Here is a 21204-nt window from a genome sequence, read left to right on the forward strand (position 1 = left end):
ACCGGAGACAGGTTATTAGGTTTAGAAGAGGTTGCAGTGTGGTTTAATCGGAGACAGGTTATTAGGTTTAGAAGAGGTTGCAGTGTGGTATAATCGGAGACAGGTTATTAGGTTTAGAAGAGGTTGCAGTGTGGTATAACCGGAGACAGGTTATTAGGTTTAGAAGAGGTTGCAGTGTGGTATAACCGGAGACAGGTTATTAGGTTTAGAAGAGGTTACAGTGTGGTATAACCGGAGACAGGTTATTAGGTTTAGAAGAGGTTGCAGTGTGGTATAATCGGAGACAGGTTATTAGGTTTAGAAGAGGTTGCAGTGTGGTATAATCGGAGACAGGTTATTAGGTTTAGAAGAGGTTGCAGTGTGGTATAACCGGAGACAGGTTATTAGGTTTAGAAGAGGTTGCAGTGTGAGTGAAATGTATTCCTCAGAGTATTGCACAAATAATCTCAACACTGTTTCAGAAAAACAATGATCAAACACATCCTAGTCTACATGATCAACATTATAAGACAGCAGATATCACATTGAAAAATATTTATTGTAAGCTTCTGATGACAATGAATGAATACAAAAACACCAAACATATATAAGCTGAAAGGCACGTATAGTGAAGAGCCTTCCATTCCCTGCCAGTGTTGTAAGTTTCACACCAGTATCAATCTCATTGTCAGGTCCAAAATACATGCTGAGTGTCCTTGGAAGACAGCAGCTGTGGTCACATCACGGTCTTGCTTGCTGGGAGGCGGAGAGTGAATGAACATGTTCAGGATTGTCATACTAATAACGCCATCCTATCTCAACCTTGATTCTGACATTTAAAGATGAAGATGGATATGAGTGCCCTCTGAAGCAGTACAGGTGAAAATTAACTTAATTATTGATTGAATCCCACCCCGGTGCTGAGGTTTTCTGCCTGAGCATTCTCCTTCCAGTGGTCCTGAGAGTTCCTTTCCTTACCTGCATCTTACTGTAGACCCAGGGCAGCAGGCGGCTGACACGACTATAGACCCCCGGTCTGTCTCTCTTGCCACAGCTATCCCCCCAGCTGGTCACCCCCGCCAGGTACCAGAGCTGGTCTGAGTCTTTACACACCAGGGGACCACCACTGTCCCCCTAGAGGAGGGAGGGAGTGGTAGGGGGAGGGGGAGAAGAAACAGCAGAGAAGGGAAGGAGGGAAGAGAGAGATACAGGGTAAGATTTGTGGACTTCATGTAAGAAACTGGAAGTAGCTACTGCCTGATTGGTCTTAGTGTCCCACTCACCTGGCAGGAGTCCTTGCCTCCTTCCATGTCTCCAGCACAGAACATGTTCTGAGAGACCTTACCATTGTACACTGTGTTACTGTTACACACGTTGGAGTCAATGATGTCAACAGACACCCCCATAAGATTTGTGGAGCCACGAGCTGAACAGCAAACAAATGACATGCAACAATTTAGAATATCACACCAGATAGCATCATGTTTTCTATCATATGTCTCTTTCCACCTGCTTGTTCATCCCAATACCAATCACCAGAGGTGTGGACTCCAGTCACAAATATGATGACTTGCAACTCGACTTTGACTTTAACACCAATGACTCGTGACTTGACTTGGACTTGAGCCTTATGACTCGACCTGACTTGATACCCTCCCCAAGCCCAAATATTAAAAATGATGCTATTAAAAAAAGTGTGGAGTGCATCAACTCTTCATTTAACGGATTACAGTTTGGGGTCTTTCTCATGGTTACCCATGTATTTCCATGGAAATTATAACGTTTATTTGGAAAGTAATGAATATATAGATATTTTTAAAAGCATTCATGATTTGTGTAAATGTAAAATACTAACTACTACTCTTGTTAAAAATATGAAATGGTATTACGTTTGGTGAAGAGCACATTATGACTTGTTTAGGACTCAAAACTCAAAGTTTAGGACTTGAGACTTGACTTGAGACTTGACTTGTTTCTTGACTTGAGACTTGACTCACTTGCTTGTCTTGACTTGGGTCTTGACTTGGGACTTGAGTGCTACGACTTGAGACTTACTTGTGACTTGTAAAACAATGACTTGGTCCCACATCTGCCAAACAGTCCCCGAACTGTCATACCATGTGTCACTCACCTGCCCCCGCTTCTGTTGTCCCAAATCCAGAGGTCCAACATCTTGTTCCAGGAGAGAAGATCTTGTCATAGGCAGGCAGACACACAGGCTGGATGTTGTCTGAAATAACAAACATAGACATGTTATGATGGTAATCGTGGTATAAACAATCATATAATATATTGTTAGGTTAAAGGTGAACTCACTGGAGTAGTCTACATGCTGTGTGAGTTTGAGAAGGGCGATGTCATAGTTGTTGGTTTTGTCGTCATAGCTCTCATGGACAATGATCTTCTCCACCATATAAGGGTGAGGCAGCACCATCTGAGAAACCATGCCCACATACACATGCCAGTTATTGGGCACCAGGTACGATGAGACCTTCCTAGAGAGAGTAGAGTTGTTAGGTCACTGTCTTCACTGATCACTGTTCAGCCTAAGCACTGTGCAGTCTTAGCTAGCTCCCTTCAGTTAGCTTTATTCAGTTCCAGCTCTGTAAAGTCCTTGTTATATCCCAGTTCCTTTTTGTCTTAGCATTGTTAGGTTTCAAGAGTTTTCTATATGTTCTGTTTCGTATTGTCATTACTGTTCTGCTGTACATTGTTTCAGTACAGTTCCTTGTCCATTGTCTGCGGTGTTGTCTGTTGTACTGACCTGGGGAAGCAGTGGGCTGCTGTCACCACAAAGTCAGGAGCGATCAGCGTGCCCCCGCAGGTGTGAGAGCGCTGAAAGTGGAGGCTGACCTGCCAAGGCCAATCGCCCAGATTCGCTGCTGATCCCCCTATGATTCTGGACAACTTCTGCCTGCCACAGTCTACCATGGGGACAGAGAGAGGGAGTAAGTCGGTCCGTAGTGCTAATACAGTATGGGGATTTGGTCCTCTGTTCATCAGGAGAGCTAGATGAATATCTTTATCGAGCTTGAAAGACCAATGGTTGCCTTTGTGCATTAACTGCGAGAATGTAAAGATCGTTACTCACTGATACACTGCAGGGAGACAGTTTCATTGTTAGGGCAGGATGAGCTACAGAACACAGAAAGAAAGTCACAGTAAATCAGGTCACCATTGAGGTCACATGTTTTCTTTGTCTTCCCCAATTACTCCATCTAATGGTCAAATACTTGGCTCTGTTTGATACTTTTGGGACAGTGCCTTGCGAAAGTATTCGCCCCCCTTGAACTTTGCGACCTTTTGCCACATTTCAGGCTTCAAACATAAAGATATAAAACTGTATTTTTTTGTGAAGAATCAACAACAAGTGGGACACAATCATGAAGTGGAACGACATTTATTGGATATTTCAAACTTTTTTAACAAATCAAAAACTGAAAAATTGGGCGTGCAAAATTATTCAGCCCCCTTAAGTTATTACTTTGTAGCGCCACCTTTTGCTGCGATTAAAGCTGTAAGTCGCTTGGGGTATGTCTCTATCAGTTTTGCACATCGAGAGACTGACATTTTTTCCCATTCCTCCTTGCAAAACAGCTCGAGCTCAGTGAGGTTGGATGGAGAGCATTTGTGAACAGCAGTTTTCAGTTCTTTCCACAGATTCTCGATTGGATTCAGGTCTGGACTTTGACTTGGCCATTCTAACACCTGGATATGTTTATTTTTGAACCATTCCATTGTAGATTTTGCTTTATGTTTTGGATCATTGTCTTGTTGGAAGACAAATCTCCGTCCCAGTCTCAGGTCTTTTGCAGACTCCATCAGGTTTTCTTCCAGAATGGTCCTGTATTTGGCTCCATCCATCTTCCCATCAATTTTAACCATCTTCCCTGTCCCTGCTGAAGAAAAGCAGGCCCAAACCATGATGCTGCCACCACCATGTTTGACAGTGGGGATGGTGTGTTCAGCTGTGTTGCTTTTACGCCAAACATAACGTTTTGCATTGTTGCCAAAAAGTTACATTTTGGTTTCATCTGACCAGAGCACCTTCTTCCACATGTTTGGTGTGTCTCCCAGGTGGCTTGTGGCAAACTTTAAACAACACTTTTTATGGATATCTTTAAGAAATAGCTTTCTTCTTGCCACTCTTCCATAAAGGCCAGATTTGTGCAATATACGACTGATTGTTGTCCTATGGACAGTCTCCCACCTCAGCTGTAGATCTCTGCAGTTCATCCAGAGTGATCATGGGCCTCTTGGCTGCATCTCTGATCAGTCTTTTCCTTGTATGAGCTGAAAGTTTAGAGGGACGGCCAGGTCTTGGTAGATTTGCAGTGGTCTGATACTCCTTCCATTTCAATATTATCGCTTGCACAGTGCTCCTTGGGATGTTTAAAGCTTGGGAAATCTTTTTGTATCCAAATCCGGCTTTAAACTTCTTCACAACAGTATCTCGGACCTGCCTGGTGTGTTCCTTGTTCTTCATGATGCTCTCTGCGCTTTTGACGGACCTCTCAGACTATCACAGTGCAGGTGCATTTATACGGAGACTTGATTACACACAGGTGGATTGTATTTATCATCATTAGTCATTTAGGTCAACATTGGATCATTCAGAGATCCTCACTGAACTTCTGGAGAGAGTTTGCTGCACTGAAAGTAAAGGGGCTGAATAATTTTGCAAGCCCAATTTTTCAGTTTTTGATTTGTTAAAAAAGTTTGAAATATCCAATAAATGTCGTTCCACTTCATGATTGTGTCCCACTTGTTGTTGATTCTTCACAAAAAAATACAGTTTTATATCTTTATGTTTGAAGCCTGAAATGTGGCAAAAGGTCGCAAAGTTCAAGGGGGCCGAATACTTTCGCAAGGCACTGTATCTTATCATAACATACAGTATATGAAAAGTGACATGGTGAAATATATTTTATATTTCAGATACTTCAAATTAGCCACCCTTTGCCTTGAGGACTTCTTTGCACACTCTTGGCATCCTCTCAACCAGCTTCATGAGGTAGTCACCTGGAATGCATTTCAATTAACAGGTGTGCCTTGTTAAAAGTTCATTTGTGGAATTTCTTTCCTCCCTAATGTGTTTGAGCCAATCAGTTGTGTTGTGACAAGGTAGGGGTGGTATACAGAAGATAGCTCTATTTGGTAAAAGACCAAGTCCATATTATGCAAGAACAGCTCAAGTAAGCAACAAAAAACGACAGTGCATCATTACTTTAAGACATGAAGGTCAGTCAAGACATGAAGGTCAGAACTTTGAAAGTTTCTTCAAGTGCAGTCGCAAAAACCATCATCCTGCAGAGGATAAGTTCATTAGAGCTACCAGCCTCAGAAATTGCAGCCCAAATAAATGCTTCACAGAGTTCAAGTAACAGACACATCTCAACATCAACTGTTCAGAAGAGACTGTGTGAATCAGGCCTTCATGGACGAATTGCTGCAAAGATTCCACTACTAAATGACACCAATAAGAAGAAGAGACTTGCTTGGGCCAAGAAACACGAGCAATGGACATTATACCGGTGGAAATCTGTGTCTTTGTGAGACGCAGAGTAGGTTAACAGATGATCTCCGCATGTGTGGTTCCCACTGTGAAGCATGGAGGAGGAGGTGTGATGGTGCTTTGCTGGTGACACTGTCAGTGATTTATTTAGAATTCAAGGCACACTTAACAATCATGGCTACCACACTATTCTGCAGCGAAACGCTATCCCATCTGGTTTGCGCTTAGTGGGACTATAATTTGTTTTTCAACAGGACAATGATCCAACACATCTCTAGGCTGTGTCGACCAAGAAGGAGAGTGATGGAGTGCTGCATCAAATGACCTGACCTCCACAATCACCTGACCTCAACCCAAATTAGATAGTTTGGGATGAGTTGGACCGCAGAGTGAAGGAAAAGCAGCCAACAAGTGCTCCGCATATGTGGGAACTCCCTCAAGACTGTTGGAAAAGCATTCCAGGTGAAGCTGGTTGAGAGAATGCCAAGAGTGTGCAAAGCTGTCATCAAGGCAAATGGTGGCTACTTTGGAGAATCGAAAATCTATTTTGATTTGTTTAACATTTTTTTGGTTACTACATGTTTCAATGTGCTATATGTCATAGTTTTGATGTTGTCCCTATTATTCTACAACATAGAATGATGTTAAAATGCCATGTTTTTTAACACATACATTGCTATTAATTTTAGTTTATTCAAACAGACCCAAGTAAGTAAATATTTCCCTATACCCTTTACACTCTGTATCCTGAGCACGTGACCAATAAACATTGATTTGATGGCCCAAGAAGAGGCTTACTTTTAGTGTGTGATACACTGAGTATACCAAAAATTAGGAACACCTTCCTAATATCAAGTTGCACCCCCTTTTGCTCTCAGAACAGCTACAATTCGTCAGGGCATGGACTCTACAAGGTATCGAAAGCGTTCCAGAGGGATGCAGGGCCATGTTGACTCCAATGCTTCACACAGTTGTGTCAAGTTGGCTGGATGTCCTTTGGGTGGTGGACCATTGTTGATACACACAGGAAACTGTTGAGTGTGAAAAACAGTTGCAGTTCTTGACACAAACCGGTCCGCCTGGCACCTACTACCCCGTTCAATGGCACTTCAATATTTTGCCTTGCCCATTCACCCTCTAAATGGTGAACACACACAATCCTGTCTCAATTGTCTTATGGCATAAAAATCCTTCTTTTACCTGTCTCCTCCCCTTCATCTACACTGATTGAAGTAGATGTAGAAGGTGACATCAATAAGCTTTCACCTGGATTTACCTGGTAAGTCTATGTCATGGAAAGAGCAGGTGTTCTTAATGTTTAAGCCTGTTCTTGGGCAATAATTTATACGGCACTTTGCATAATATGCAAAGAGCTGTTGACGAGTTTGTCCAGAAGTACTTACTTTACTGACACCTTATCCTGGATGGTGTTGGAGGTCTTCCCTGTCACAGTGAGAGTGGTAGAGGACTCATCTTTCACACTGCTAGTGCTATGACTCCTAAATAAATAGATGTAGAGAGAAGTTTTTGTGCACGTGCAGACATCACAACCTAACACACTAAACCCATTGATAGGTAAGGTTGAACAGGTTTGCACAGTTCAGCCTTTCGACCACAAGAGGGCAGCAAAAGAGGGGAAGATCTTACACTCTGAAGCCTAGTTGAGCACAGGTCTGGTCAGCCAGGCCCTTGTTCCAGCCACTGTAACACACAGGGAGGAAATTACCAGCGCTGCTTGTCTTCACCTGGAGACCCCCATTCGACCTGAACCTTACTGGATGATACACAGATACATCACTCAATTAGAACATCACTCAATTAGAACATCACTCAATTAGAACATAACTCAACTAGAACATCACTCAATTAGAACATCACTCAATTAGAACATCACTCAATTAGAACATCACTGAATCACACAAATACATGACTCAGCAGTTAGAACCTCACAGGATCACACAGATACATCACACAGATACATCACACATATACATCACACAGATACATCACACAGATACATCACACAGATACATCACACAGAACATTACAAATCCATTACACATCTAGGTTCCCACTGGACACAAACTGGTTGAATCAATGTTGTTTAAACGTAATCTGTCAACGTGTTGTGACGTGGAATCTACGTGGAAAATACATAGATTTTTTAATTTTTTAATCATCAACGTAAACTGTTGTTTTAAGGGGGAAATTTCAACTTCAGGATTATGTCATCATTGTAACCATTTTTCAAAATAGACAAACCTTGAATTTGTACATTTGAAACAACATCAGTTCTTCGATATACTTTGCCTTCAGAAAGTATTCACACCCCTTGACTTTTTCCACACTTTGTTGTGTTACAGCCTGAATTTAAAGTTGATTAAATTGGGATGTTGTGTCACTGGCCTAGACACAATATCCCATAATGTCAGCGGAATAATATTTGTAGAATTTTTCTGAAATTAATAAAACATTCAAAGCTGAAATGTTTTGAGTCAATAAGTATTCAACCCCTTTGTTATGGTAAGCCTAAATATGTTTGAGTAAAAATGTGCTTAACAAGGTACATAATAGTTGCATTGTGCAATAATTGTGTAACGTGATTTTTGAATGACTACCTCCTCTCTGTGCCCCACACATACAATTATCCATAATGCACCTCAGTCAAGCAGTGAATTCCAAACACAGATTCAAGCACAAGGACCAGGGAGGTTTTCTAATACCTCACAAAGAAGGGCACCTATTAGTATTTGTGTAAAACAAAAATATATTGAATATGGTGAAGGTATCAATACACAGAGTCACTACAAAGATACAGGCATCCTTCCTAACTCAGTTGCCAGAGGGGAAGGAAACCGCTCAGGGATTTCACCATGATGCTGATGGTGATTTTAAAACAGTTACAGAGTTTAATGGCTGTGATAGGAGAAAACTAAGGATGGATCAATAACATTATAGTTTGGGGCAAATCCAACACAACCCATCACTGAGTACCGCTCTTCATATTTTCAAGCAATGTGGTGGCAACATCATGTTATGGGTATGCTTGTCATCGGCAAGGACCAAAAATAAATGGAATGGAGCTAAGCACAGGCAAAATCCTAGAGGTAAACCTGTTTCAGTCTGCTTTCCAACAGACACTGGGAGACAAATTCACCTATCAGCAGGACAATGACCTAAAACATAAGGCCAAATATACACTGGAGTTGCTTACCAAGATGACATTGAATGTTCCTGAGGTGCCTAGTTACAAATTTGACTTAAATTGGCTTGAAAATCTATGGCAAGACATGAAAATGGCTGTCTAGCAATAATCAACAACCAACTTGACAGTGCTCGAAGAATTTAAAAAATAATAATATGCAAGCTGTTAACGCTGCCAAAGGTGATTCTAACGTATCAAGCGGGGGTGTAAAAAACTTATGTAAATTAGATATTTCTGTATTTCAGCGTACAAATACATTCCCAAAACTTATTAAAAACATGTTTTTACTTTGTCAATATGGGGTATTGTGAGTAGATGGGTGAGAACAAAATCTATTTAATCCATTTTTTATCGCCATCGATAAGAAACAATACTGTGCAGCCGTATTCATTGACCTGGCCAAGGCTTTCGACTCTGTCAATCACCACATCCTCATCGGCAGACTCGATAGCCTTGGTTTCTCAAATGACTGCCTCGCCTGGTTCACCAACTGCCTCGCCTGGTTCACCAACTGCCTCGCCTGGTTCAGTGTGTCAAATCGGAGGGCCTGTTGTCCGGACCTCTGGCAGTCTCTATGGTGGTGCCACAGGGTTCAATTCTGGGGCCGTCTCCCTTCTCTGTATACATCAATGATGTCGCTCTTGCTGCTGGTGATTCTCTGATCCACCTCTACGCAGACGACACCATTCTGTATACTTCTGGCCCTTCTTTGGACATTGTGTTAACAACCCTCCAGACAAGCTTCAATGCCATACAACTCTCCTTCCATGGCCTCCAACTGCTCTTAAATGCAAGTAAAACTAAATGCATGCTCTTCAACCGATCGCTGCCCGCACCTGTCCGCCCGTCCAGCATCACTACTCTGGACGGTTCTGAATTAGAATATGTGGACAACTACAAATACCTAGGTGTCTGGTTAGACTGTAAACTCTCCTTCCAGACTCACATCAAACATCTCCAATCCAAAGTTAAATCTAGAATTGGCTTCCTATTTCGCAACAAAGCATCCTTCACTCATGCTGCCAAACATACCCTCGTAAAACTGACCATCCTACCGATCCTCGACTTCGGCGATGTCATTTACAAAATAGCCTCCAATACCCTACTCAATCAATTGGATGCAGTCTATCACAGTGCCATCCGTTTTGTCACCAAAGCCCTATATACTACCCACCACTGTGACCTGTACACTCTCGTTGGCTGGCCTTCGCTTCATACTCGTCGCCAAACCCACTGGCTTCAGGTCATCTACAAGACCCTGCTAGGTAAAGTCCCCCCTTATCTCAGCTCGCTGGTCACCATAGCATCTCCCACCTGTAGCACACGCTCCAGCAGGTATATCTCTCTGGTCTCCCCCAAAACCAATTCTTCCTTTGGCCGCCTCTCCTTCCAGTTCTCTGCTGCCAATGACTGGAATGAACTACAAAAATCTCTGAAACTGGAAACACTTATCTCCCTCACTAGCTTTAAGCACCAGCTGTCAGAGCAGCTCACAGATTTCTGCACCTGTACATAGCCCATCTATAATTTGCTCCTTTGCACCCCATTATTTTTACTTCTACTTTGCACATTCTTCCACTGCAAATCTACCATTCCAGTGTTTTACTTGCTATATTGTATTTACTTTGCCACCATGGCCTTTTTTTTTGCCTTTACCTCCCTTATCTCACCTCATTTGCTCACATCGTATATAGACTTATTTTCTACTGTATTATTGACTGTATGTTTGTTTTACTCCATGTGTAACTCTGTTGTTATATGTGTCGAACTGCTTTGCCTTATCATCGCCAGGTCGCAATTGTAAATGAGAACTTGTTCTCAACTTGCCTACCTGGTTAAATAAAGGTGATTTAAAAAAAATAAAAATTAGAACAACAAAATGTGGAATAAGTCAAGGGATAGGAATACTATCTGAAGGCTGGGCAGCACTTCCTGGAAAGTTCACATACAGCTATTCAGTTGGTCTCCCCTCCAGGGTTTTAACCAAGCCCTGATACGCTTGGATATTTGGCACTGACTACTACATGTACCAATGTGTGATCGTGATAAGGGTTTTTGAGAGACCTCTTACTAACAAAATATATTAAAGTCATTCCAAAGAGTAGATTTAACAGAGCAAATGAAATGTAACCATACTTTATAAGTCAAATATCATCAATGATACTATTTAGGCCTATATAGCATTTGCAAAGTCATCAACAGCTATTGTTTCAATTCAACCCAGGGTTCAACTATAAATAGACAACACATACTGTATAGGCCTAGGGCGTACAAGCTTTGGTTGATTTCAACTTTAATCTCCAAGTTAATCATTAATATGTTGTATTCACATCTCCAGGTCAACCAAAAATCCAAGTTAAAGAATAGGTAAAAATCAAATCAACATTTTTCTAAGTGCATTTAAAGTTTGATTAGACAATATTTAGTCCTATTCTTTAACTTGGATTTTTGGTTGAGATGGCGATGTGAATCCAATATATCAGTTATTAATTTGTAGACAAACTGAACAGTGAATTGTATTTAGTTGTCAATGCAACAAAATATCAACATTTGAAGGAGATGTACTGTACCTTCTGCTTGGATAGTTCCATCTGTGTCATTGACTTAGTCTGGCTTTAATTCCAGTTTGTCTACAGATTAATAATTTATATGTTGGATTCAAGTCTCCATCTCAAACAAAAATCTAAGTTAAAGAATAGTACTAAATCAAACTTTAAATGCACTTTAAAGGAAGCTTGATTTGATTTTGATTCTTAGTTGAGATAGAGACATAATCCGAACATATAAATTATTAATTTCTAGACATCTGGAATTTGTTGACAACTTAACACAATTCAATATCACTTTTGCAATATAGTAAATAGCCTATTAACTTGTTAACAAATTATGTGTTTTAAAGTAAAGAATAGGATTAAGCCAGTGGTTCAGATGAAACTATCCAAGCATTAGATATCCATTAAATGTTGATATTTGGTTGCGTTGTCAACCAAACACAATTTAATTTAAGACTATAAAGTGAAGACTATAAAGTTAAGTTTGAAGTTAAGACTATCATACAAATCAATGTAACAGCATTTATTCAGCCTTAAAATGAGCAACACATCTATGGCCACATTTTGAGGTTAGCCTACTGTAACTATAAATGTATTTTTATGTGATAATAGAAAGTGTGGATGTTCAAGCTAACATGCAAAGGTTGCAGCTCTGTGGAGATCTTCACAATTGCTGTTACAATCTATGCAGAATCTTGAACAGCATTGATCAACTGCAACCCAGGTCATGTGGTTGTGCTATTAGATGAAGTAAAATGATACACGTTCATCTGTTGTAATAAATACAACATATCTGACTTGCATTCCCATGTTAACTTTGTTGTGCTTTTAAATGGTTGAAAGTGCAGTGACAACACATTTAGTTGACAACTTAACCAGAAATCTGACGAAACCAAACTTTTCCATTGGAATTTGGTTGTGCTTTTAGATGGTTGAAAGCATAGTCATATAACATTGGGAATTCAACAAACTTCTGCCGGTCTTTTTGAGTGGGTGAATAAAGGTTGAAATCTCATCGATCAACGCCTCAACCAAAGATGACCCACATTTCCACATAGAAGTGACGTGGTGTGCCCAGTGTTTTGCTTCTATTTTTGTTACTGACAACAAAAACTAGGTGTGGCGACAAGGGTACTGACCACAATTGGTCTCATCACTGCCCAGTTTGCAGTCCCGTCGGCCGTCACACTCCACGGTGTTGGAGGGGCAACTGTCTTTCTCCATTTCGCTCAGGGAGCCAGACACCAGGGATGGCCCATAACGCACTGGACAGAGGTCATAGGTCAAAGAGAACAAGTAAAAGGAGCCGTGGAAGCCCCCATGGTAATGCTTAATACATACCAACACAATATCATATATATTGCATTCACACGATACCCTAAATATGGGATTTATGATTGTCATACGTTTACACATATTTAATTGTTACATTATGTCCATGTTAGATTATGCTGTATTGTATTACATTATGTCCATATAGTTTAATGTTGTACTGTATGAGTTCTCTGTAAGTTACTAGTTGGGTTACCTCCCAGCCAGATAGCGATAGCGAGGATGACCAGCAGTAGGGTGGTCCCTCCTGATCCTCCGTAACAGCAGGAACTGTTCCCACATGATAAACACTTTTTACGACGTTGGGCTGCAAGAGGAGACCAGGGAAATCTTTCAGTTTACAGTTTGATAAAGTTGGGAGGCAAAAAAGCTTAGGATTAAGAAAGAGAAACGTTTCGGATATAGAAAGAGAGATTTGCATTACAGAGATAGAGTGATGGCACCCTCTCATATAAATAGTTAGGGGCAGGAATGTACTGTATATCAAGGATTGAAGAAATAGAAGGGAACACCAGGAACTTACGGGCGCCCTGGGAAACATGGACGACATTTACATGTGCCATAGGCTGGGGGATGTAGTAAGGCTGAGAAGGGGGGTCAGACATCCCTCTGGCCCCCACCACCTCTCCATACTCAGGAGGGGGCTGGGTGGGCACTGCTACTGAGTAGTATGGGGGTGGGCAGTCACTGTTCTGAGGGGAGAAGGAAGAGGAGAGTCAGGTGGGTTCTCATTGGCATTAGTAGGCTATGTACCTGATCAACTTCTAAAGACAGGCAGGTATATATTATGTATATCTGAAGCTTAGCTCTAGCCTGAATCCTACACCACCCTAACACACACCGGCAACAGATCGAACCTATAAAAACAGGGCATATTGTACAGTGGACAAAAAGGAGCATCCATTACAGAACCATACTAGACTGGATGGTCCTGTGGACCACCAGTGTCTCCTCAGTGAGGTTCCTTTGTGTTGTTTTTGTTGCTATTCACATGCCTGATGGACACTTAGGCAATCACAAACAGACAGTTATGCACCATGACCCAACATGTGATTATAGATCTGGACACATCAACAGCTAAACACCAGGAAGGATAACAGGTTCCCCAAGGATGCACTTGTTCTTATCTCTAAAAATAGATGAATGTTTCTTAGAATTGTTACTATGACACCGGTTTCATTGTATCACTAATAGTTCCAATTTCTCAAATTACTTGATGTCTTATAAATCTATCTGCTATTAATAGAAAGTGTCATTTTATAGTTTCAGTTCTAATTAACCATTGTCTGAAGCCAGTAACCAGAAATGTTTACCTAAAATCGTTCCCTCTTCTTGATAAGGAAGAAACCTACTATTTTGTTCCCCATCAGGAGACTGAAAAGATTTGGCATGGGCCCTCAGATCCTCAAAAGGTTCAACAGCTGCACCATCAAGAGCATCCTGACTGGTTGCATCACTTACTGGTATGGCAACTGCTCAGCTTCATACCTCAAGGCATGACAGAGGGAAGTGCGTACGGCCCAGTACATCACTGGGGTCAAGCTTCCTGCCATCCAGGATCTCTATACCAAGCCGTGTCAGAGAATGGCCCTAAAAATTGTCAAGGACTCCAGCCACTCTAGTTATAGACTGTTCTCTCTGCTACCGCACAGCAAGTGGTACCGAAGCGCCAAGTCTAGCCCAAGAGGCTTTTCAACAGCTTCTACCCACAAACCATAACACTCCTGAACATCTAGTCAAATGGCTACCCAGACTATTTGCTACTCTCTGTTATTATCTATGCATAGTCACTTTAATAACTCTACCTACATGTACATATTACCTCAATTACCTCGATTAACCGGTGCCACTACACACATTGACTCTGTACCGGTTCCCCCTGTTTATAGTCTCGCTATTTTTATTTTACTGCTGCTCTTTAACTACTTCTAACTTTTATTTCTTATTCTTATTTGTATTTTTTAAACTGCATTGCTGGTAAGGGGCTTGTAAGTAAGCATTTCACTGTAAGGTATTGTATTCAGCGCATGTGACTAAAAAAATTGTATTTGATTTTGATAAAATGTTTATCTGATGTTGCTGATTAAGTTCTGCTTGTTCAAACAGCACAACTGATTAACAAAGACTGTAGGCTACAGGTGTGGTATATGACAAACATTGATATGGGAGGTGTGTTTTTAAGTGCATGAGATGATCTTAACAATATTCTAACACACACACCCATCAGTGTCACGTGTTCACGAAAACATGGCTCACTCGGGATACGTTATCAAAGTCGATACAGCCACCTGGTTTCTTCACGCATTGCGCCGACAGAAACAAACATCTCTCTGGTAAGAAGAAGAAGGGGGTGTATGCCTTATGATTAACTAGTCGTGGTGTGATCATAACAACAAACAGGAACTCAAGTCCTTTTGTTCACCTGACCTAGAATTTCTTACAATCAAATGCCGACCCCATTATCAACCAAAATAATTCTCTTAGATTATAATCACAGTCGTGTACATCCCCACCCAAGCAGACACCTCGACGGCCCTGAAAGAACTTCATTGGACTCTATGTAAACTGGAAACCACATATCCTGAGGCTGCATTTATTGTAGCTGGGGATTTTATCAAGGCTAATCTGAAAACAAGGCTCCCTAAATTTTATGAGCATATCGAATGCGCGACCCGGGCTGGGAAAATTCTGGATCATTGTTACTCTAACTTCTGCGATGCATACAAAGCCCTCCCTCTCCCTCCTTTCGGCAAATTTGACCACGACTCCATTTTGTTTATCCCAGCCTATAGACAGAAACTTAAACAGGAAACGCCCGTGCTCAGGTCTGTTCAACGCTGGTCCAACCAATCTGATTCCACGCTTCAAGATTGCTTCGATCACGTGGACTGGGATATGTTCCGGATAGCGTAGAACAACAGCATTGATGTATATGCTGATTCGGTGAGCGAGTTTATTAGCAAGTACATCGGTGATGTCTTGCTCCCAGACAAACTAAACAACTTCTTAGCTCGCTTTGAGGACAATACAGTGCCACCGACACGGCCCGCTACCAAAACCTGCGGACTCTCCTTCACCGCAGCCAACGTGAGTAAAACATTTAAACGTGTTATCCCTCGCAAGGCTGCCGGCCCAGACGACATCCCTAGCCGCGTCCTCAGAGCAGCTGGCTGGTGTGTTTATGGACATATTCAGTCAATCCCTATCCCAGTCTGCTGTTCACACATGCTTCAAGAGGGCCACCATTGTTCCTGTTCCCAAGAAAGCTAAGGTAACTGAGCTAAACGACTATCGCCCCGTAGCACTCACTTCCGTCATCATGACGTGCTTTAAGAGACTAGTCTAGGATCATATCACCTCCACCCTACCTGACACCCTAGACTCACGCCAATTTGCTTACTGCCCCAACCAGTCCACAGACGACTCTATCGCAATCACACTGTACACTGCCCTAACCTATCTGGACAAGAGGAATACCTCTTGTAAGAATGATGTTCATGTAAGAATGCTGTTCATCGACTACAGCTCAGCATTTAACACCATAGTACCCTCCAAACTCGTCATCAAGCTCGAGACCCTGGGTCTCGACCCCGCCCTGTGCAACTGGGTCCTGGACTTTGACGGGCCGCCCCCAGGTGGTGAGGGTAGGAAACAACATCTCCACCCCGCTGATCCTCAACACTGGGTCCCCACAAGGGTACGTTCTCAGCCCTCTCCTGTACTCCCTGTTCACCCACGACTGCGTGGCCTTGCACGCCTCCAACTCAATCATTGGTAGGCTTGATTACCAACAACGACGAGACGGCCTACAGGGAGGAGGTGAGGGCCCTCGGAGCGCCTCTTCAACCTCAGGAGGCTGAAGAAATTTGGCTTGTCAACAAAAACACTCACACATTTTTACAGATGCACAAAGCGAAAGCATCCTGTCGGTCTGTATCAACGCCTGGTACGACAACTGCTCCACCCACAACTGCAAGGCTCTCCAGAGTGAGTAGTTTGGTCTGCACAACGCATCACTGGGGGCAAACTACCTGCCCTCCAAGACACATACACCACCCGATGTCACAGGAAGGCCAAAAATATCATCAAGGACAACAACCACCCGAGCCACTGCCTGTTCACCCCACAATCATCCAGAAGGTGAGCTCAGTACAGGTGCATCAAAGTTTGGACCGAGAGACTGAAAAACAGCTTCTATCTCAAGGCCATCAGATTGTTAAACAGCCATCACTAAAAATGAGTGGCTGCTGCGAACATACAGACTCAAATCTCTAGCCACTTTAATAATAAAAAATTGGATGTAATAAATCTATCAATAGTCACTTTAAACAATGCCACTTTATATAATGTTAACTTACCCTACATTACTCATCTTGTCACGTCCTGACCCTAGTTCCTTTGTTATGTTTCTTGTTTAGGTTGGTCAGGGCGTGAGTTGGGGTGAGCATTCTATGTGTTGTTCTAGTTTTGGTTTTCTATGTGTTTGGCCTGGCATGGTTCTCAATCAGAGGCAGTTGTCAATCGGTGTCTCTGATTGAGAACCATACTTAGGTAGCCTGTTGTCTGTTAAGTGTGTCTGCACCAGACAGAACTGTTTCGGTTAAATTTTTTCGTTCTCTTGTTGTTTTTTTTGTCATTAAGTGTTCCGTGCTATTAAATATCATGAACACTTACCACGCTGCGTATTGGTCCGATCTCTCATACTCCTCGTCAGAGGAAGACGAAGAGGAAACCCATTACACATCTCATATGTATGTACTGTACTCTATACCATCTACTACATCCTGCCTATGCCTTTTGGCCATCGCTCATCCATATATTTACATGTACATATTCTTATTCATCCCTTTACACTTGTGTGTATAAGGTAGTTGTTGTGAAATGGTTAGATTACTTGTTAGATATTACTGCATGGTCGGAACTAGAAGCACAAGCATTTCGCTACACTCGCATTAACATCTGCTAACCATGTGTATGTGACCAATAAAATTGGTTTTGATTTGATTTGCTCTGCGTAATGTGGGAAATGCTGAGAAGTGATTGCACCAATACATTGCCCCTAGTGAGAGAAAATCTACTCAGTGGACACTAACCAGAACGGCAAATTTCTGATCAATGAAACACAATTGAATTTACTAGCAACAATTGAAATACAGGATCCAATTCCATGAAATACAAATGGAAATGCCTCAATCTTCCACTAACCTTACATTTAAATAATGTCCACTACATGACCAAAAGTATGTGGACACCTGCTCGTCAAACATCTTATTCCAAAATCATGGGCATTAATACGGTGTTGGTCCTCGCTTTGCTGCTTTAACAGCCTTCACTCACAGGCTTTCCACTAGATGTTGGAACATAGCTGCGTGGACTTGCTTCTATTCAGCCACAAGAGCGTTAGTGAGATCAGGCACTGATCTCGGTCGATTAGACCTGACTCACAGTCAGCGTTCCATTTCGGCCCAAAGGTGTTCGATGGAGTTGAGGTCAGGGCTCTGTGTAGGCCTTGTCAAGTTCTTCCACACCGATCTCAACAAACCATTTTTATATGGACCTCGCTTTAAGCACAGGGCATTGTCATGCTGAAATAGGAAAGGGCCTTCCCCAAACTGTTGCCACAGTGTTGGAAACACAGAATCTTCTAGAATGTCATTTTATGCTGTAGAGTTAAGATTTTCCTTCACTGGAACCATGAACCATGAAAAAAAGCCCCAGACCATTATTCCTCCTCCACCAAACTTTACAGTTGGCACTATGCATTGGGGCAGGTGGTGTTCTCCTGGCATCCGCCAAACCCAGATTCGTCCGTCGGACTGCCAGATGTTGAAGCGTGATTCATCACTCCAGAGAACGCGTTTCCACTTCTCCAGAGTCCAATGGCAGCGAGCTTAACAACACACCAGCCGACGCTTGGCATTGCACATGGAGATCTTAGGCTTGTGAGCCGCTGCTCAGCCATGGAAACCCATTTCATTAAGCTCCCGATGAACAGTTCTTGTGCTGACGTTGCTTCCAGAGGCAGTTTGGAACTCGGTAGTGAGTGTTGCAACCGAGGACAGATGATTTTTACACGCTACACACTTCAGCACTCGGCGGTCGCTTTCTGTGAGCTTGTGTGGCCTACCACTTCGCGGCTGAGCCGTTGTTGCTCCTAGATGTTTCCACTTTACAGTAACAACACTTGCAGTTGACTGGATTTGATGAACTGACTTGTCGGAAAGGTGGTATCCTATGACGGTGCCTCGTTGAAAGTCACTGAGCTCTTCAGTACGGGCCATTCTACTGCCAATGTTTGTCTATGGAGATTGCATGGCTGTGCACTCAATTTTATACACCTGTCACCAACGGTGTGGTTGAAATAGCCGAATCCACTAATTTGAAGGGGTGTCCACATACACTACATGGCCAAAAGTATCTCAAACATGCAGGAACATCAGGTAAAAACTAAACCGGACAATGTTTTGTATCAAACCTAAGAGTTTTTCCTACGAAGTTAGGTCACTGTTGCCAATTGGACATGTCTGAAGAGTTATAAAATAGAGTAAATCCACCTACCTGGTCATGTTCCATCTGTGTGTTTGGAAGCCTACAGTCACTGTGGCCCTCTGGGGACAGGTGGCCTCACTGGGATCTGGGTCAATTCTACAGGAGAGATTCTATAGCTTGGTAAGTCTCTCTCCAGTCTCTGTCCGTTCGCTGTGCTTTAGTGTCACCGCCTGAATCTGAACTCCATTCACACTACAGGCACTGGTATCCAATCCTCTGTCCCTCCCTCCACCTTTTCTCTTCAATGCTGGCCAAACTGGTTCCATCATGGAAAGTAGGTGACATGATTTGTGATACATGCACAGCCAGCAGAAACACGCTAATTAAGCTTTTTATTCTGTTGTTTTCTAAAGAGATCATTTCAATGACTAAAAACAATTACAATATCTTAGGTTATCTATGAAGATTAAACAAAATTCACTGTAAGATTTAAAAAAAAAAAGTTTTATTTAAAGTTTATTTGGGTAAAAACAAGTACAAATTGACACATTGAACAAACAATCATCCTAAGCACAATAGTGTTTCTAGGCTACTATAGACATACAGTATCTATTGTGGTACATAATGTTAATGTGTTCAGAAATACACAATGTCTGCCAAACTAAATAGTACAAAGTGATACAACTGAAATACTGCTACCAGAAGAAAGCTTGAAGGGATTCTCAGACTGGAGTATAAGGTTGTAATGACATCATTATCACTACAGAGATCAGGCTGACTGAATAGAGCAATACGTATAGGTTTGGAAATGTTCCAACCTCCATACAGGACACACAAACCATTTTTACCTTTACCAATGACGCCACAACTAAAAAGCTGTTTTGAGTACGTTGATTGAACCAGTATGTGCCCGGTGGGAAAGGTGCTATAGGAGGGTGACTTGTACACACAATGACTGAACTACATTCCTTTTGGTTACATAAATACAACCAGAAATGTCCCAACTGTGGATGTTTTTGAGAGTAGAACGATTACTATCACTTAACTACTTTACTATCACTTCTTAATCGAAAACATTAATGCAAATACACCTCTCCTGGTGAGAATAACAAACAAACTATGTTTAGCTTTCAGTGGATATATATATGTTTTAATCAAACAAATAACTCCACTGCTGTTTTCCTTATCCTTATGACAACAAAGGAGTGGCATTCTTGCTCAATGGAATTACAAGGCAGGAGCAGGTTTAGCTGGTGCCTTGCCAGAGACTATTTCTGCGGACAGAAAGAAAGAAGGAGGATATGACTGTATGTCTATGAATGGGGTGTGTGTGTGTGTGTACCAGATTGTCCACTGTGTTTGGATAGCTCTGACAAATATATTGTTTTTACGTATGTACATACAAAAGTTTGTACACACCTACTCATTCAAGCATTTTTCTTTATTGTTACTATTTTCTACGTTGTAGAAATAAGTGAAGACATCGTGTAGTAACTAAAAAAATGTTAAACAAATCAAAATATATTTTATATTCTTCAAAATAGCCACCCTTTGCCTTGATGACAGCGTCGCACACTCATGGCATTCTCTCAACCAGTTTCATGAGGTGGAACACGTGTGCCTTGTTAAAAGTTCATTTGTGGAATTTCTTTGATGAGTTTGAGCCAATCAGTGGTGTTGTGACGAGTTAGGGGTGGTATACAGAAGACATCCCTATTTGGAAAAAGGCCAAGTCCATATTATGGCAAGAACAGCTCAATTAAGCAAAGAGAAATGACAGTCCATTATTACTTTAAGACATGAAGGTCAGCCAAGACATGAAGGTGAGAACTTTGAAAGTTTCTTAAAGTGCAGCTGCAAAAAGCATCCAGCGCTATGATGAAACTGACTCTCATGAGGACCGTCACAGAAAAGGAAGACCCAGAGTTACCTCTGCTGCAGAGGATAAGATCATTAGAATTACACAGAGTTGGTTCACATATTTCAAGTAACAGACACATCTCAACATCAACTGTTAGTGTTGAAGAGACTGTGTGAATCAGGCCTTCATGGTTGAATTGCTGCAAAGAAACCACCACTAAAGAACACCAGTAAGAAGAAGAGACTTGCTTGGGCCAAGAAACATGAGCAAT

The 21204-nt window shown here is 41.9% G+C and overlaps 1 protein-coding gene across 1 annotated transcript; it reads right to left on the reverse strand.

The window, feature by feature from the left end:
• Positions 1-545: 545 nt before the first annotated feature.
• LOC139419527 (transmembrane serine protease 13b) lies at positions 546-19282 on the reverse strand. The gene is made up of 13 exons (XM_071169488.1): positions 19142-19282; positions 13107-13275; positions 12780-12890; positions 12391-12516; positions 7142-7268; positions 6898-6993; positions 3071-3114; positions 2744-2903; positions 2296-2474; positions 2111-2209; positions 1263-1405; positions 958-1113; positions 546-735 (listed from the first exon to the last, which is right to left on the reverse strand). The coding sequence occupies exons 1-13, from the start codon at positions 19154-19156 to the stop codon at positions 721-723; spliced, it is 1440 nt and encodes a 479-aa protein (XP_071025589.1). The 5' UTR covers positions 19157-19282; the 3' UTR covers positions 546-720.
• Positions 19283-21204: the final 1922 nt, after the last annotated feature.

This window comes from Oncorhynchus clarkii, chromosome 10 (genome assembly GCF_045791955.1).
Source record: "Oncorhynchus clarkii lewisi isolate Uvic-CL-2024 chromosome 10, UVic_Ocla_1.0, whole genome shotgun sequence".
In the NCBI taxonomy this organism is placed as follows: domain Eukaryota; kingdom Metazoa; phylum Chordata; class Actinopteri; order Salmoniformes; family Salmonidae; genus Oncorhynchus; species Oncorhynchus clarkii.